This window comes from Mauremys reevesii, linkage group 16 (genome assembly GCF_016161935.1).
Source record: "Mauremys reevesii isolate NIE-2019 linkage group 16, ASM1616193v1, whole genome shotgun sequence".
In the NCBI taxonomy this organism is placed as follows: Eukaryota; Metazoa; Chordata; order Testudines; family Geoemydidae; genus Mauremys; species Mauremys reevesii.
Genome location: NC_052638.1, coordinates 19,962,452 through 19,975,839, shown reverse-complemented (window position 1 = coordinate 19,975,839; position 13,388 = coordinate 19,962,452). Strand labels below are relative to the sequence as shown.

At 41.4% G+C, this 13,388-nt stretch overlaps 2 protein-coding genes across 10 annotated transcripts in view; one reads left to right on the top strand and one right to left on the bottom strand.

Annotated features, from left to right (window-relative positions):
* Nucleotides 1-13,388, bottom strand: part of ABCC12 (ATP binding cassette subfamily C member 12) — a 93,220-nt gene that overhangs the window by 21,012 nt on the left and 58,820 nt on the right. For 8 of the 9 annotated variants that reach the window (XR_005589069.1, XR_005589070.1, XM_039503726.1 and 5 more), the window contains 6 exons: nt 8,126-8,260; nt 7,920-8,022; nt 7,768-7,839; nt 5,871-5,960; nt 4,512-4,615; nt 1,020-1,226 (listed from right to left, as the gene is read on the bottom strand). Coding sequence is in view for 7 of the 9 variants with exons in the window: in XM_039503726.1 (XP_039359660.1) it covers nt 1,020-1,226; nt 4,512-4,615; nt 5,871-5,960; nt 7,768-7,839; nt 7,920-8,022; nt 8,126-8,260 (711 nt within the window). In the remaining 2 variants the exon portion in view is untranslated. The remainder of the gene's footprint in view (nt 1-1,019; nt 1,227-4,511; nt 4,616-5,870; nt 5,961-7,767; nt 7,840-7,919; nt 8,023-8,125; nt 8,261-13,388) is intronic. The other variant, XM_039503727.1, reaches the window with a different exon arrangement.
* Nucleotides 4,801-13,388, top strand: part of LONP2 (lon peptidase 2, peroxisomal) — a 163,666-nt gene continuing 155,078 nt past the window's right edge. The window contains exon 1 of the mRNA XM_039503745.1: nt 4,801-4,816. The gene's annotated coding sequence lies outside the window, so the exon portion shown is untranslated. The remainder of the gene's footprint in view (nt 4,817-13,388) is intronic.

Sequence of the window (13,388 nt, the reverse complement as noted above, 5' to 3'; positions counted from 1 at the left end):
CCCCAGGAGTGCCAGACCCCTGCTGCGCCCCAGGCCCCGCCTCCACTCCACCCCTACTTCCAAGTGCCCATCCCCGCGATTCCTCTTCCTGCCACTGCTCCTCTCCCAGCTCTTCCCACCCCATTCCTCCCCTGAGCATGCCCTGCCCTCACTCTGCTTCCTCCTGCCCCTGCTCCTCCCCCCCAGCGCCTCCTGCCCGCTGCTGAACAGTTGATCAGCAGCGGGCGGAGGCACTGGTGGGGAGGGAGAGGAGCTGATTGACAGGGCCTGCCAGTGGGGGCTGAGCCCCACTATTTTTTCCCATGAGTGCTCCATCCCTGGAGCAACCAGAGTCGGCGTCTATGGCCTAGATGCTTAGGCACTTTTGTAAAGCCCACTAGGCAACTATCTGCATCTTTAGACACCTAAATACCTTTGTAAAACTGGCATCACTTCTGAAAATTGGATTTAGGTGCTTTTGAAAATGTTACCCTTTGGCCCTTAGACTCCAGTGCCCGGGGTGATTTTCAGTTGGATTTGAATTCCTGTTTTTTAGGCACTTTTGAACATTTTACCCATTGCCTTTTTTGTCCAGTAAAATGCCTTCAGCAGAGACCAGTATCTGATGCTTCAGAGAAAGATGAAAATCTGTATGGTGTTTCTATCCAGTTGCACAGTGCTGTCACATGGTGAGGTCGCAGTTTCCCTGAACAGCAATCATTTTAGGTCCAGGTTGCAAGAAGTAATAGTTTGCATTTACATAGAGTCTTTCATCTGAGAAGCTCTAAGCACTTTGTGAACATTAATTTAAAGTTCACAGATACCGTGTTCAGAAGGCAGACATTATAATTTAATAGCGAAACAGGCACAAAATGTTCATATGCACTGCTCAAGGTCACACAGTGAGGCAGCAGCTGAACTGGGAACAGAACCAATGACCCCAGGCATCAATAGTAACTACTAAACCATACTCCATCCTTTTATAAGCTTATTATGGTAAATATCCCATAATAATGGTTAAAGCCATGTATTTTCCATACCTTATAAAATACATCATCATGTAACATTGAAGAAGCCTTTAACGTTGTCTTTGTGAAAACAAACCCTTTGATGATGCTTAGGACAATCATGGTCACCATGCTCATTCCATAGACTAACTGGTAAAAGTGCAGTCTGGGGTTATCCGAGATGCTTCCCATGTCACAAATGGGATATTCTGTTTCATTACTCAGGAGGCTGCAGTTTGTCTTTAAAGCAAATGTGTAAAATACAGTGATTTAAATTTGAAAGCTTTTACCGGTTAAATGATAAATGGATAGGGATAAAGGAAGATCGGACAGTTAAAGTGTAGGGATATCCTCATCTACATCACTTTCCCTATGCCTGAGTCAGAGATGGGATGGCATAGTGCTATTATGTCACCTTCACACCACACCTGAATCCGCCCCCAACAGTGAAATCCTCACAATGCTGTATATCCATTGATGTCATGCAGCCATAATGACTCAATCTCACCCAACATTACTACTTTTTACAAAGAAAAAGATTTTCCAGTTTGAAATCCTACAGATTTTTGTAACAACAATTCTCTGGCTTTGTTACACACACCCCTTTACTAGCTTCCTCTTTTTTTATTGTATTTTTTTAAGTTTTATAAAATTCATTTTTATTAGACAGTTCCACTTTTGCCTACATCTCATCTCTCATTTCTTTCAACAACTTATCCCCCCCCTTCTAATTTGAATAGAAATTTATTTTTATCCCTATTAAATTCTTTAGGACTTTTCTAGTTATCTTGTATGTGTGTCACTTCCCTCCACTAAATGGAATCAGAACTGTATTTCATAAGACCGTATAACTAACTGTTAAAGGAGAATCTCCTTCTGTTCATGTGGTGGGATCTTGTGCTTTTGGAGAAGAATCTGCATTCTATGTTGTTATCATTAAATTTTAAATTACTATGGTGTGGAGCTTAGTGACACCTGTGATGTTTCTAGGTCCCACAGCTTTGTTACTCTAGTAATATGATTTGTTAAGTACCATGTGTATTTATGGTGCTATATAAAATGTAATAATTTTGCCTCCTGAAAGCTGTAGTTGGGTTTTAAAAGCTTTACTTGTATATTTCAGCAGGCAGCCAGCCACTGAAATCTAGAAGTCAGAGTTCTTACTTAAACTCTTCAAAATAAGGTAATGACATGTTGTTAAGAGCCAATAGTTTATAACCCTGACTTTATTTTTTCCAGTCCAGTACGTACATCTATGGAAATAGAAGTAGTATTGACAAAGCAGTTATCAGAAAGACAGTGATTCTTATTTTTCCGTGGAAATGTATATCAGATAAGGAAAAGTAAAGTCAAGATTTTAAAACACCACTGTACCTTTAAAAAATTACCTTTACCTTATTTTGTCAGCCTAACCTTTGTTTATAAAAAATAACTACAGATATCAGGAGTCTTTTAGCTCCTTGCCTTTGAAATATCTTAAATATTGTAAATTTAAGAGGGGAAAAATTAATATCTATCTTTTCAGGGACACTGTCAGAGATATCCCTATTTAAAAAAAAGCAAATTTTAACCTGTTAATGATAACACCTTAAATTATTAAGAACCAATTTTACTTTTCTCCATTAATTATATTCATATTTTGCATTTCCTTTAGCTTGAAGGATGAAAACAAATTGATCCTTTTTACTGGAAATTATGCTTCATGGTTTTGATGCATGAATACAAAGTTACTAATGATGCTTACTTCCTTTGTAGAGCATTTTGAGATCTACTGATGAAACATGCTCTATAAAAGCTAGGTATTATTATTTATTTATTTATTTGTTGTATTATAGTTTTGGGGTTATAAACACAGCATACCAGAACCTTATACAAAAGCTGTGTTCATTTACATTATTGTTAGGTTTTTCCTTTCATTAAAAAACCCAAACACCTAAAGTTGAGTCACTGTCAGCTAGTTAATCCCCTTTTATTTAGTGATAGGGAACATGTTCATCTATGAAGCACTTTTGCAGTGCTACATAGGGGCAAGTTTTCACACTTGCCTAAACCTTACATAGCTGCAAAGACAAGTAGAAGGAAGAATTTTCTCCCCAACAGTCTTTTGAAACTGGGCTGGTAAAGTGGAGAGTCCATGCACTGGCCAGCTCTGGTAGTCAGCTGCCTGGCAAAGGGGGCAAGATGCTGGACCCCAGAAAGGGATGTTGCAAATTACTTCTCCCCAATCCTATGCAACTGGGTTGCCAGGGAGGCATTGTACCTCTACGATCTAGGACCTCTAGTGCCCTTCAGCTGGCAAGAAAGCACAATTTAGCTCTAAATTATTTTTATCTAATGATAATGGGAAATTTAGGTCTGATTTTGTTCCAGTAAAACATGTACAACAACAGAGCACTCAAACTAATACAAATCAGTACATGATTCATGTCCACTTATTTATATTCATTGTGAAAAAATGTGAAGCAATAAATCAGACCTATACACAGCTTTGAATTCCCAGCTCGTATATAATACAATATAATCAATTTGATTTTTACATGGCATACTTAATATGCATTATCTCAGAGCTCTTTACAGAGAGTTCATTCTATGCCAAAGAGGAAGGAAAAGGTTTTGAAGTGAAATTTAAGGTGAGTATATGAGTCAGTGGGTTGGAGACAGATGGTAGAGAATCGTAGATACAGGACATACAACAGCATCAGAGAAAGATTAACTTCTGGAGGAACCCAAAATTGTGAGGTGGAATGAGTGGGATAGGAGGGGATTAGATAAATGTGAGGCTAAAGGGACAGTGTGGATTGAGTCCAGGGACAGTACTGCAAACCAGGAAGGCAATGTTGCATTGGAACAGGCAGGAGGCTGCTGAAAGTGGCAGGGGTGATATGGTCAATTTACTTAGAGAGCGTGCACACAGCAAATGAAGTGGTGATTGTAGTGCCAATAGGCATGCTGGTACTAGCTCTAATCGAACTACCCTGGGTAACAGTAGCGAAGATGTGGTGGCACAGGCTTCAGTGCAGGCATGCCAGCCCAGTAGAAGCCCACCAGGAACCCTGGGTACACACTTGGGTTGCTAGCCCATGTTGAAGCCTGTGCTGCCCCATCTTCCCTACTGTTGTTACCCAGGCTAGCTAAAGCGGCAATCACACCATTATTTGCTCAGAGAGAGAGAAAGAGAAATAGTCTCAGCAATATGAATCTGAACGAGCACTGTGTAAATGATGAGACACTGAACACTTTCAAGAGCAAGTTCAACAAAGTTCAGAGGAAGAGAGAGTGGCCCTCTGAAGTTTAGAGAGAAAGGATTTATGAAAACCATTTAAAAAGGAACTGCAATTGAGATGGGACGAAATTAAGACAAATAAGAATTTAATCTGAAGCAGGGTTTGAAGGAAAGCCGCACAGCAACTGTCTTAATGCTACAGATGCTGGAGTGGAGCTTTATTATTCATATTAAATACTTCAAATATATGTGCAACTCTGTTTTTAAGGAGCAGAAATTTACAATTAAATTGTTACACTTACCCCTGAGCCCTGTTCTAGCCAGAAACTTAACCACCAATTGCTGAAGGTTGAGCAGCCAATCATCAAAATAAAGAGAAGTACAACAAAGGAAGACATTATGAAACCTGCAAATGGAACAAAAGACCAGACTAATAACTGATTGTGTAAGAATGGTTAAACATACAATACTCATGTACTCTGTTGTGTATCTTCTCAGCAAAGACTTTATTGTTTAATCTGTATTTATTCTTCTCTTCCTATAGGTGCAGAACTGCCATTTACAAGAATGTGGGGACAAGGAGTAAAATCCTGAAGTAAAGGTCAAGGTAAAAACTGAATAGGGGCTTCTGAATTTAACCCATTAGCCCAGAGAAGGGGAACTGATATTAACTGGTTTTGGTATTTTCCAGAATGGTGGCTAAGGGCCAGATTCTGCAATCCTTGCTCATATTAAGTAGCTCTTATTCAAGTGAGCAGCCTCACTGTACAAAATGTTATTGATTGTGAGTGTGGGTTTCAGAATCTGTTAGTAAATTAATGCTTGGGAAAACACTTGATGTACATAGTAAAATGTATGCATACTCACTGCACACACACACCCCACATGATTCTTACTAAATGAACCAGCATTGAAATAGTGCGCAATACTCCCTGGCTATGGACCCAAAAGGGGTTATAAGGATTAATAATTCATATTTAAAATCTGGTAAATGGGTCTCACTCTCATTCATGTATGTTACTATGTGATCTGTGAACATAAGATTGTTTGCATATGCATATAAGGGATTTGTGGTCAAATAGTTGTGTGTGCACTTTTACAGGCACAGTAATTGTGCCCATGGCTAGCCATAGGCCCAGACAGTATATTTTATATCAGAGGGGTAAAATCTTAAGGGTAAAAATATGCATACGTATTTACATAAACGCACTGCTGACTTCTCTATCTAATGAGCTGGACCAAAACCCAGATATGAATTATTCCAAACTTGAAATCCCAATCTAGATCCAAATTTTGCTTTTCAGGCTCCGCTCTGCCTAGAGTGTTTCACATTTTCTCTCTAATAAATGTCAGAATATCTTAAGTTATTACTCAGTTACTAACATATTTCTCTATAAAACCCAGTGATCTGCAATTCGAGGTTATAAATATATCAGATTACAGTGCTTTGTTTCTTGAGAAATACAACCATTTTATTGTGTGTTTGTCTAATTTCAATAAGTTTAAAGCAGGAAACTTTAACAGAGATCAAGAATGAGGCAATCTGAAACTGAAATATTAAAGTTTAGATTTAGAGAAAAACATTGGAAAGGAATCCTAGCTTTAAAAATGGAAATATCAAAGAAAAAAATTCAGTATAAAGACATTTTTGCAGAATGTACCTCCAGATGCCTTAATATAAGCATGATAGGTTTTCCATGTCACTGAGCCTTCTTGTTTTTCCTCTTTTCTAACAAGTTGGTTTACAGGAGCTACCACACAAACAAAAAGCATACATTTGTGTAACAAAATTTTGACCCAATATCAAGGAATCCTGGGCATGTTAAACCAAAATAAAAGACTCTATATGCTAAAATACATATTTATAGCTTCATAAGAAACTCAGTGAAATGATTCTTAAAGAATCCCCGCTGCCTCTGGATGCTGCCATATGGTAAATGCTCCCTCTAGTTTTATAATGGTTTTTGAATGACTAGAAAATCGTGATGAGAATTAAAATGTAAATGATATGGATTTGCTAAAAATGATCGATAGCACATAGGTTTGAATGCAAAACTCTATTGACATTCCTGTTCTTCTTCCTCATCCTTGACAGAGCAATATGCATGCTAAAGCAGAATAAGAAACCAAATTTTTCTGCTCCAAGACGGTTATAAAACTGTGTATATCACTACACTGCTAATGTATAGAATTTGATGTGAAGGGAGAGGTTTTATAGCTAAAAAGTAATTTGCTGTCTATATTAGTCCTTTACATTATAACATCCCTGTAACTTTGATTTAGCTTTGAAAGTGTCTTTTGTTTGTCCTACCCCCATTATGTTTCCTTGAAAGGATTTTAAGAGCAGAAATACAACAGTTATTGAAATAACAGTTCCAGCCACTTTGGGCGATACTAATGAGAAATTTCTGTTCAGCATAATATTATGACCTTTGGTTCTACTGAAGGTTCTGGCTGGCAGCTTAGCCAAGGTAATTTTAACTTCTTCATATTTGTGAGAGATGTGCTTATAAGTGACAGTGTCAGCTATGCAAATGAAGGAACAGTGTCAGTGCTTACAAGTTTACATCTTGCAGGACAGATAACAAAATGGGCTGTGTCTTATCTTCTCTGTCTCCTCCCTGTACTTTTTTGGCCATAACCCCACTCTTCCACAAGTTACATTTTATAAATTTCAAAGTTGCTCGTATTCCTCCAACCAAGTTGAAAAAACGTCTCTCAGGTTGCGTCACCCCACCAACATGGAAGGTGGAGGTAGGACTCTCTTACTGGGATCTCATTAGAAACCCGCTCCCCACACACACACCCCAGACTTACTACCTGTCCAGCACTGCCTCAGTTGGACAGAGTGGAGGCACAGTGGCAGAGCAAATGTGGGGATGCTTGCACTGCAACTGTCTGTGTTATGCTTGTTCCCAGGGCTGGCTCCAGCATTTTTACCGCTCCAAGCGGCGGGGGAAAAAAAAGCCGCGATCGGCAGCACTTTGGCGGGAGCTCTACTGCCGCCACTTCATCCTTCGGTGGCAATTCGGCAGCAGGTCCTTCCCTCCGAGAGGGACAGAGGGACTTACCGCTGAGGAGCCGGATGTGCCGGCCCAAGCACCTGCTTGCTGCGCTGGTGCCTGGAGCCAGCCCTGCTTGTTCCAAAAGGAAGACATCAGCTTACAGTATTCTCGGTGTGGCATTTTTCACAAATATTAAATTAATCTAAAACTGTTACAAAAAGTGAGGCGGCAATGATGATTGATCTGCCTCTCTGCCCATCATGTCAGGAAAGGCAATTTTATTATTATTTTAGAATAATTATTTGTTTTGCAGTAATGCACCAACATCCCATTGTGCTGTACAAACAGAGCAAAAAGACAATGCCATCCCTAAAAGAGCAACTAATCAGTGCAGGCAAGAGGATCTGAGGAACAGAAACTAGTTGATGGACACAGCATATTTTGAATGCAGCAGTCTCTTTCAAATCAGAAATCTATATTAATATACAATTAAATTCATTTTTTTTAAAAACAACAATTTGGAAAGATGCACAAGTGAATCTTCGTAGCATACCTGTGTTATTTTCCCTTTGTGGGTCTCTCTCAGGTTCCTTTATGATGATTTTTTCATCAGACATAACAAAAGCTATGTGTATGAAAGAACAGTTAGTCTTTTTTAAACAACAGAGTATAGGCAATTCTGATTATTGTCCTGAAATACATTACCAGGATTTTCAACTCCTCCATAAGAGCTTCCTGAGGAATCACTCGTATCCTGAGTTTTGCTCGTTGGTTCTTTCATTGATCCAGTCAAAATAATTTCTGGGTCCTGTAAAATAAGAAATATTTACTTGTGAGATCTGAAACCTTATTTTCAATATTCTAAGGCATGTAAAAGCAGAATATGTTTAAGAGTAAGGGCTAACTGTTACCTTTGCTTGCTCCATATAGAGGTTTTGAATTAGCTGAGCATAGCGTCCTTTTTCTTTCATTAAATCTTTGTGAGTTCCCCTTTCATATATTTCTCCATCTTCTAATAAAATGACTTCATCACAGAATTCTAAATACTACAGATTTTTAAGAATGGACCATTAATTCCATAAATATTGTAACTGCATTGGAAATAAATGCATGCGCGTAATGTCTTCAAAGTGAATGGTGTTTCACAGTTGGGAAACAGGTTTCATTTCACAGTTGGGAAAACTTCAGCAATTCTATGTTTATTTACTACATTCATGCAGGTGTCTATGCCTCTCTCTGTACTCCACAATTAATTGTGTAAAGGAATTATTTTAAAATTGCTTTCCAATATGATCAATTTTGTTTAAAAAATTCAGCCTAAATTACCAAAATAGCTTGTTTGTGCTCCACTGAAGTTGATGCTCTTCCCTTTAATTTAGCCAACTTAATGGATTCATTCCTTAGCTGTGCTTATTAATGGTGAGGGCCACTGAGAGGAAGAACTGTGAAAAGGGCACTTTCTATAACCCTGGGGCTGGTTCTGTGCTGGACCCTGTGTAGTTTAGTGGAGCCTAAGGGCTAGCTATGATTCCCAGGATCTTATATATCAATTGGAGATAGTCAGAGCACAGTGGCACTCTGGTCACACACCCTTCTTGGCATGACCTCAACATGTCCCCTCTGCAAGTTCCTGAAGAGAAGTTGCATAACAACTGGCTATGGTGGCTCTACACCACCCAAGAATTTCTCCTTGTCAGAGGGTTTCCAAGCTGAGTGCTTATGTTTTCTTTCCAACCTCTTTAGGCCAACTGAATGGCAGTGCAGAGCAGGGGCCAGGGCAGGTCTGATGCACTTCATTTACTAATTGGATTTCTATTTATTCTGTCTCTGACAAATCTGAACCAAATCTTCCCAAGTTATTAGTGTCACTGTTCTGCACATAAAGGGCAAATCCTGCCTTCACTGGTACAGGTACAGCAGCAAAACTGGTGTGGCTGCTGCACTAGAGGCACGGGGGGATGTTCAAACTGCAGAGGGATGCACCATGCCTCTGCAAGTTCTCTTCACCGTACTGGCTTCATGGAGTGGCTCTGGCTCCACTGTAGTTTCATTGCCTTGATGAGAGTATTCTTCTTCCCCTCCTTGGGTGCTGGGGATTAGTTTTGCCCCATGAGTCTCTTAGAAAATTAACTTCAACAATCACCTTTCCTCAGCCTTTTCTATCACACTGTACTTCTTGCCACTTGGCAGGCCCCTTACTCTCTCTCCAAAATACATGTCAATATGTGATCATTACATTATACATTGAGTTCAGATCTGGGCTCTGGGGTTTTGTGCCCCAGAATGTACTGGGACCTAAAGAACCTGAGAAATTTTAAGTAGGTGACTATTACTCCTGAGAGAATTCTGCACCACTATGTATGCGCAGAATTGATGTTTGGCGCAGAATTTTTTTTCCTGCAGAAAATACATTCTGCCTAAGAAGTGCTGCAGTTCTGCCTTTCACCCAACAGAGGCCACTGTGGCACCAGAACAGCCAAATAGAATTTTTAATTTTTTGGTGCAGAATCTCCCCACCCCCGCTTCCCTCTGTGAGAGCATTGCAGATTGTATAAGCAAGTCCTTGCTCCAGACACCCTCAGTTGATTTCAAGGAGGCAATAGTACAGTTTTTCTCAGCTCCAGATAAGTGCAACATACGAGTTCAATTCTTGAAGCGCACTCATACCACTGTCTCCTGGAAGTATGCACTGGTGCATTTTCACCATCACCACATAGTATTTTTCTTTAGGAAATAATTTAGGAAGATAAGAACACAGGCCCTGGTTCTAATGGGGACTTCAATCACCCTGACATCTGCTGGGAGAGCAATACAGCAGTGCACAGACAATCCAGGAAGTTTTTGGAGAGTGTTGGGGACAACTTCCTGGTGCAACTACTGGAGGAACCAACCAGGGGCCGTTCTCCTCTTGACCTGCTGCTTACAAACAGGGTAGAATTGGTAAAGGAAGTAGAAGTGGGTGGCAACCTGGGCAGCAGTGACCATGAGAGGTTGAGTTCAGGATCCTGACAAAAGGAAGAAAGGAGAGTAGCAAAATACAGACCCTTGACTTCAGAAAAGCAGACTTTGACTCTCTTAGGGAACTGATGGACAGGATCCCCTGGGAGGCTAATATGAGGGGGAAAGGAGTCCAGGAAAGCTGGCTGTATTTTAAAGAAGCCTTATTGAGGGCGCAGGAACAAACCATCCCAATGTCCAGAAAGAATAGCAAATATGGCAGGCGACCAGTTTGGCTTAACAGTGAAATCTTTCTTGAGCTTAAACACAAAGAGGAAGCTTACAAGAAGTGGAAACTTGGATAGATGACTAGAAAGGAGTATAAATATATTGCTTGAGTATGCAGGGATATAATCAGGAAGGCCAAAACACAACTGGAGTTGCAGCTAGCAAGGGATTTGAAGGGTAACAAGAAGGGTTTCTACAGGTATGTTAGCAACAAGAAAAAAGGTCAGGGAAAGTGTGGGACCCTTAATGAATGGGGGAGGCAACCTAGTTACAGATGATGTGGAAAAAGATGAAGCACTCAATGTTTTTTTTGCCTCGGTCTTCACAGACAGGGTCAGCTCCAACACTGTTATCCCGGTATGGGGAGGAGGTGAACAGCCCTCAGTGGTGAAAGAACAGGTTAAGGACTGTTTAGAAAAGCTGGACATGCACAAGTTGATGTGTCCAGATCTAATGCATCCAAGAGTGCTGAGGGAATTGGCTGATGTGATTGCAGAGCCATTGACCATTATCTTTGAAAACTTGTGGCAATTGGGGGAGGTCCCGGACGATTGGAAAAAGGCAAAGTATGGATTGGATGAATGGACTATAGGGTGGATAGAAAGATGGCTGGATTGTTGGGCTTAATAGGTTGTGATCAATGGCTTGCTGTCTAGTTAGCAGACAGTATCATGCGGCGTGCCCCAGGGGTTGGTCCTGGGGCTGGTTTTGTTCAACATCTTTATTAATTATCTGGATGATGGGATGGATTGCACCCTCAGCAAGTTTGCAGATGACATGAGGCTGGGGGGGGAGAGGTAGATATGCTGGAGGGTAGGGATAGGGTCCAGAGTGACTGAGACAAATTGGAGGATTGGGCCAAAAGAAATCTGATGAGGTTCAACAAGAACAAGTGCAGTTAGGATGGAAGAATCCCATGCACCGCTACAGGCTGGGGACCAACTGGTTAAGCAGCAGTTCTACAGAAAAGGACCTGGGGATTACAGTGGATGAGAAGATGGATATGAGTCAGCAGTGTGCCCTTGTTGCCAAGAAGGCTAACGGCATATTGGGCTGCATTAGTAGGAGCATTGCCAGGAGATCAAGGAAAGTGATTATTCCCCTCTATTCAGCACTGGTGAGGCCTCGTCTGGAGTATTGCATCCAGTTTTGGGGGCCCCACTACAGAAAGGATGTGGACAAATTGGAGAGAGTCCAGTGGAGGGCAACGAAAATGATCTGGGGGTTGGGACACAAAACTTACGAGGAGAGGTTGAGGGAACTGGGCTTGTTTAGTCTGTAGGAGAGAAGAATGACGGGGGGATTTGATAGCTGCTTTCAACTACCTGAAGGGGGTTCCAAAGAGGATGGAGCTCAACTGTTCTCAGTGATAGCAGATGACAGAACAAGGAGCAATGGTCTCAAGCTGCGGTGGGGGAGGTCTAGGTTGGATATTAGGAAAAACTTTCAGTAGGAGGGTGGTGAAGCACTGGAATGGGTTACCTAGGGAGATGGTGGAATTTCCATCCTTAGAGGTTTTTAAGGCCTGGCTTGACAAAGCCCTGGCTGGGATGATTTAGTTGGTGTTGGTCCTGTGTTGAGCAGGGGGTTGGACTGGATGACCTCCTGAGGTCTCTTCTAACCCTAATCTTCTATGATTCTATAAGTGAGGCCAGCTATATTAATGTATTATGAAGGATGCCTGCTAAAATAAAAAGTTTTTAAAAAATCAAGCAAAGCAAAGATTTCTACAGCAATGTCAAATCAGCTAAGGTATACATATGTAGGTTTTTCTCTTCTTGTTTTTCTACATTTCTATTTATGTTGCATTAATTTAGATTTTGGCATTTACTACATGCTACGCTAATGTCTTCCATTAGTTTAGGATATTCTCCTCCAGCTTTTGTTTCAAGGCAGTGTAAAATGTTGCTTCTGTGCCACCTGCTGGTACAGTGCTTTTATATTACTAGCAACAACAACAACAAAAAAAGTGAAAAATGAAATGGGTGTATTAGATCAAACAAAAAAACAACTCCTGAGACATATTTGCCATTAGGAAGCTATGAGAAATGAATTCCAGTATAAAGACGCTAATGCTGAACAAAGACATCTGTGCTTTAATTAAGATTTATTGAAAATTATGACTTTCAGAAGGGAGACATTTCCCTACTTTGTTAATGGAAGGAGGAGGGGCTTGAAGCACAGTACTTTAGACTGCAGAGAGATGTCTGCTCAAACACAAGCCTTTGTACTGTATGTCTGGTAAGCCTGGAGGTAGAGCTGGGAGGGAAAAGTTTTTCCTGCCCTGCAAAAAACAATTCAAGATTTCAAAAGCTTATTCTTTTCTGCGTTGGGACAAACCCAAGAGCTTTTGAAGTTTTGTGTCTGTTCCCAGAACACCGACAAGCAAGGGCTCTCAGTGAGGACATGGGAGATTCAGGTTCAAGTCTCTTGCCTGAATCAGACAGAACAGGGACTTGCAGCTGTGTTGCCCACATCTTAGGAGGATGCCCTAACCACCAGGTTATTGGGTATGTTTGAGCGCATGGCTCTAGTAGGGTGGCCTGCCCCTTAAGGGCCAAAAGGCCTTCGGGTAATCAGCCCTGTTTAGGATGACAATATTTTCCCAAAGGGAAAACAGGACACTGGGCCAACCTGAGACCTCCCGCCCCACCCCTACCTGCCTGCTGCTGATAGGGCCGACCTGAGGCCTCTCTTTCTCTCCCATGTGTGGGGCTGGCCTGAGCCCCACTGCCGTCTGCCTACACACAGAGCTGGCCTGAACTCCCGTGCCTGTGTCCTCTGCCTGAGCCCCCGCGGCTGCCAGTTCCCCCCTCTACCCCGCTTGGCCTGAGGCCCCTTTCTACCCACTGCATGAGATGCTAGCCCAAGACCCCCTGCCACCTGCCCACGGAGAGCCTCTCTCCCGAGCCGTCCCTCTCGTGCAGGGCTGGCGTTGCCACTCATCCC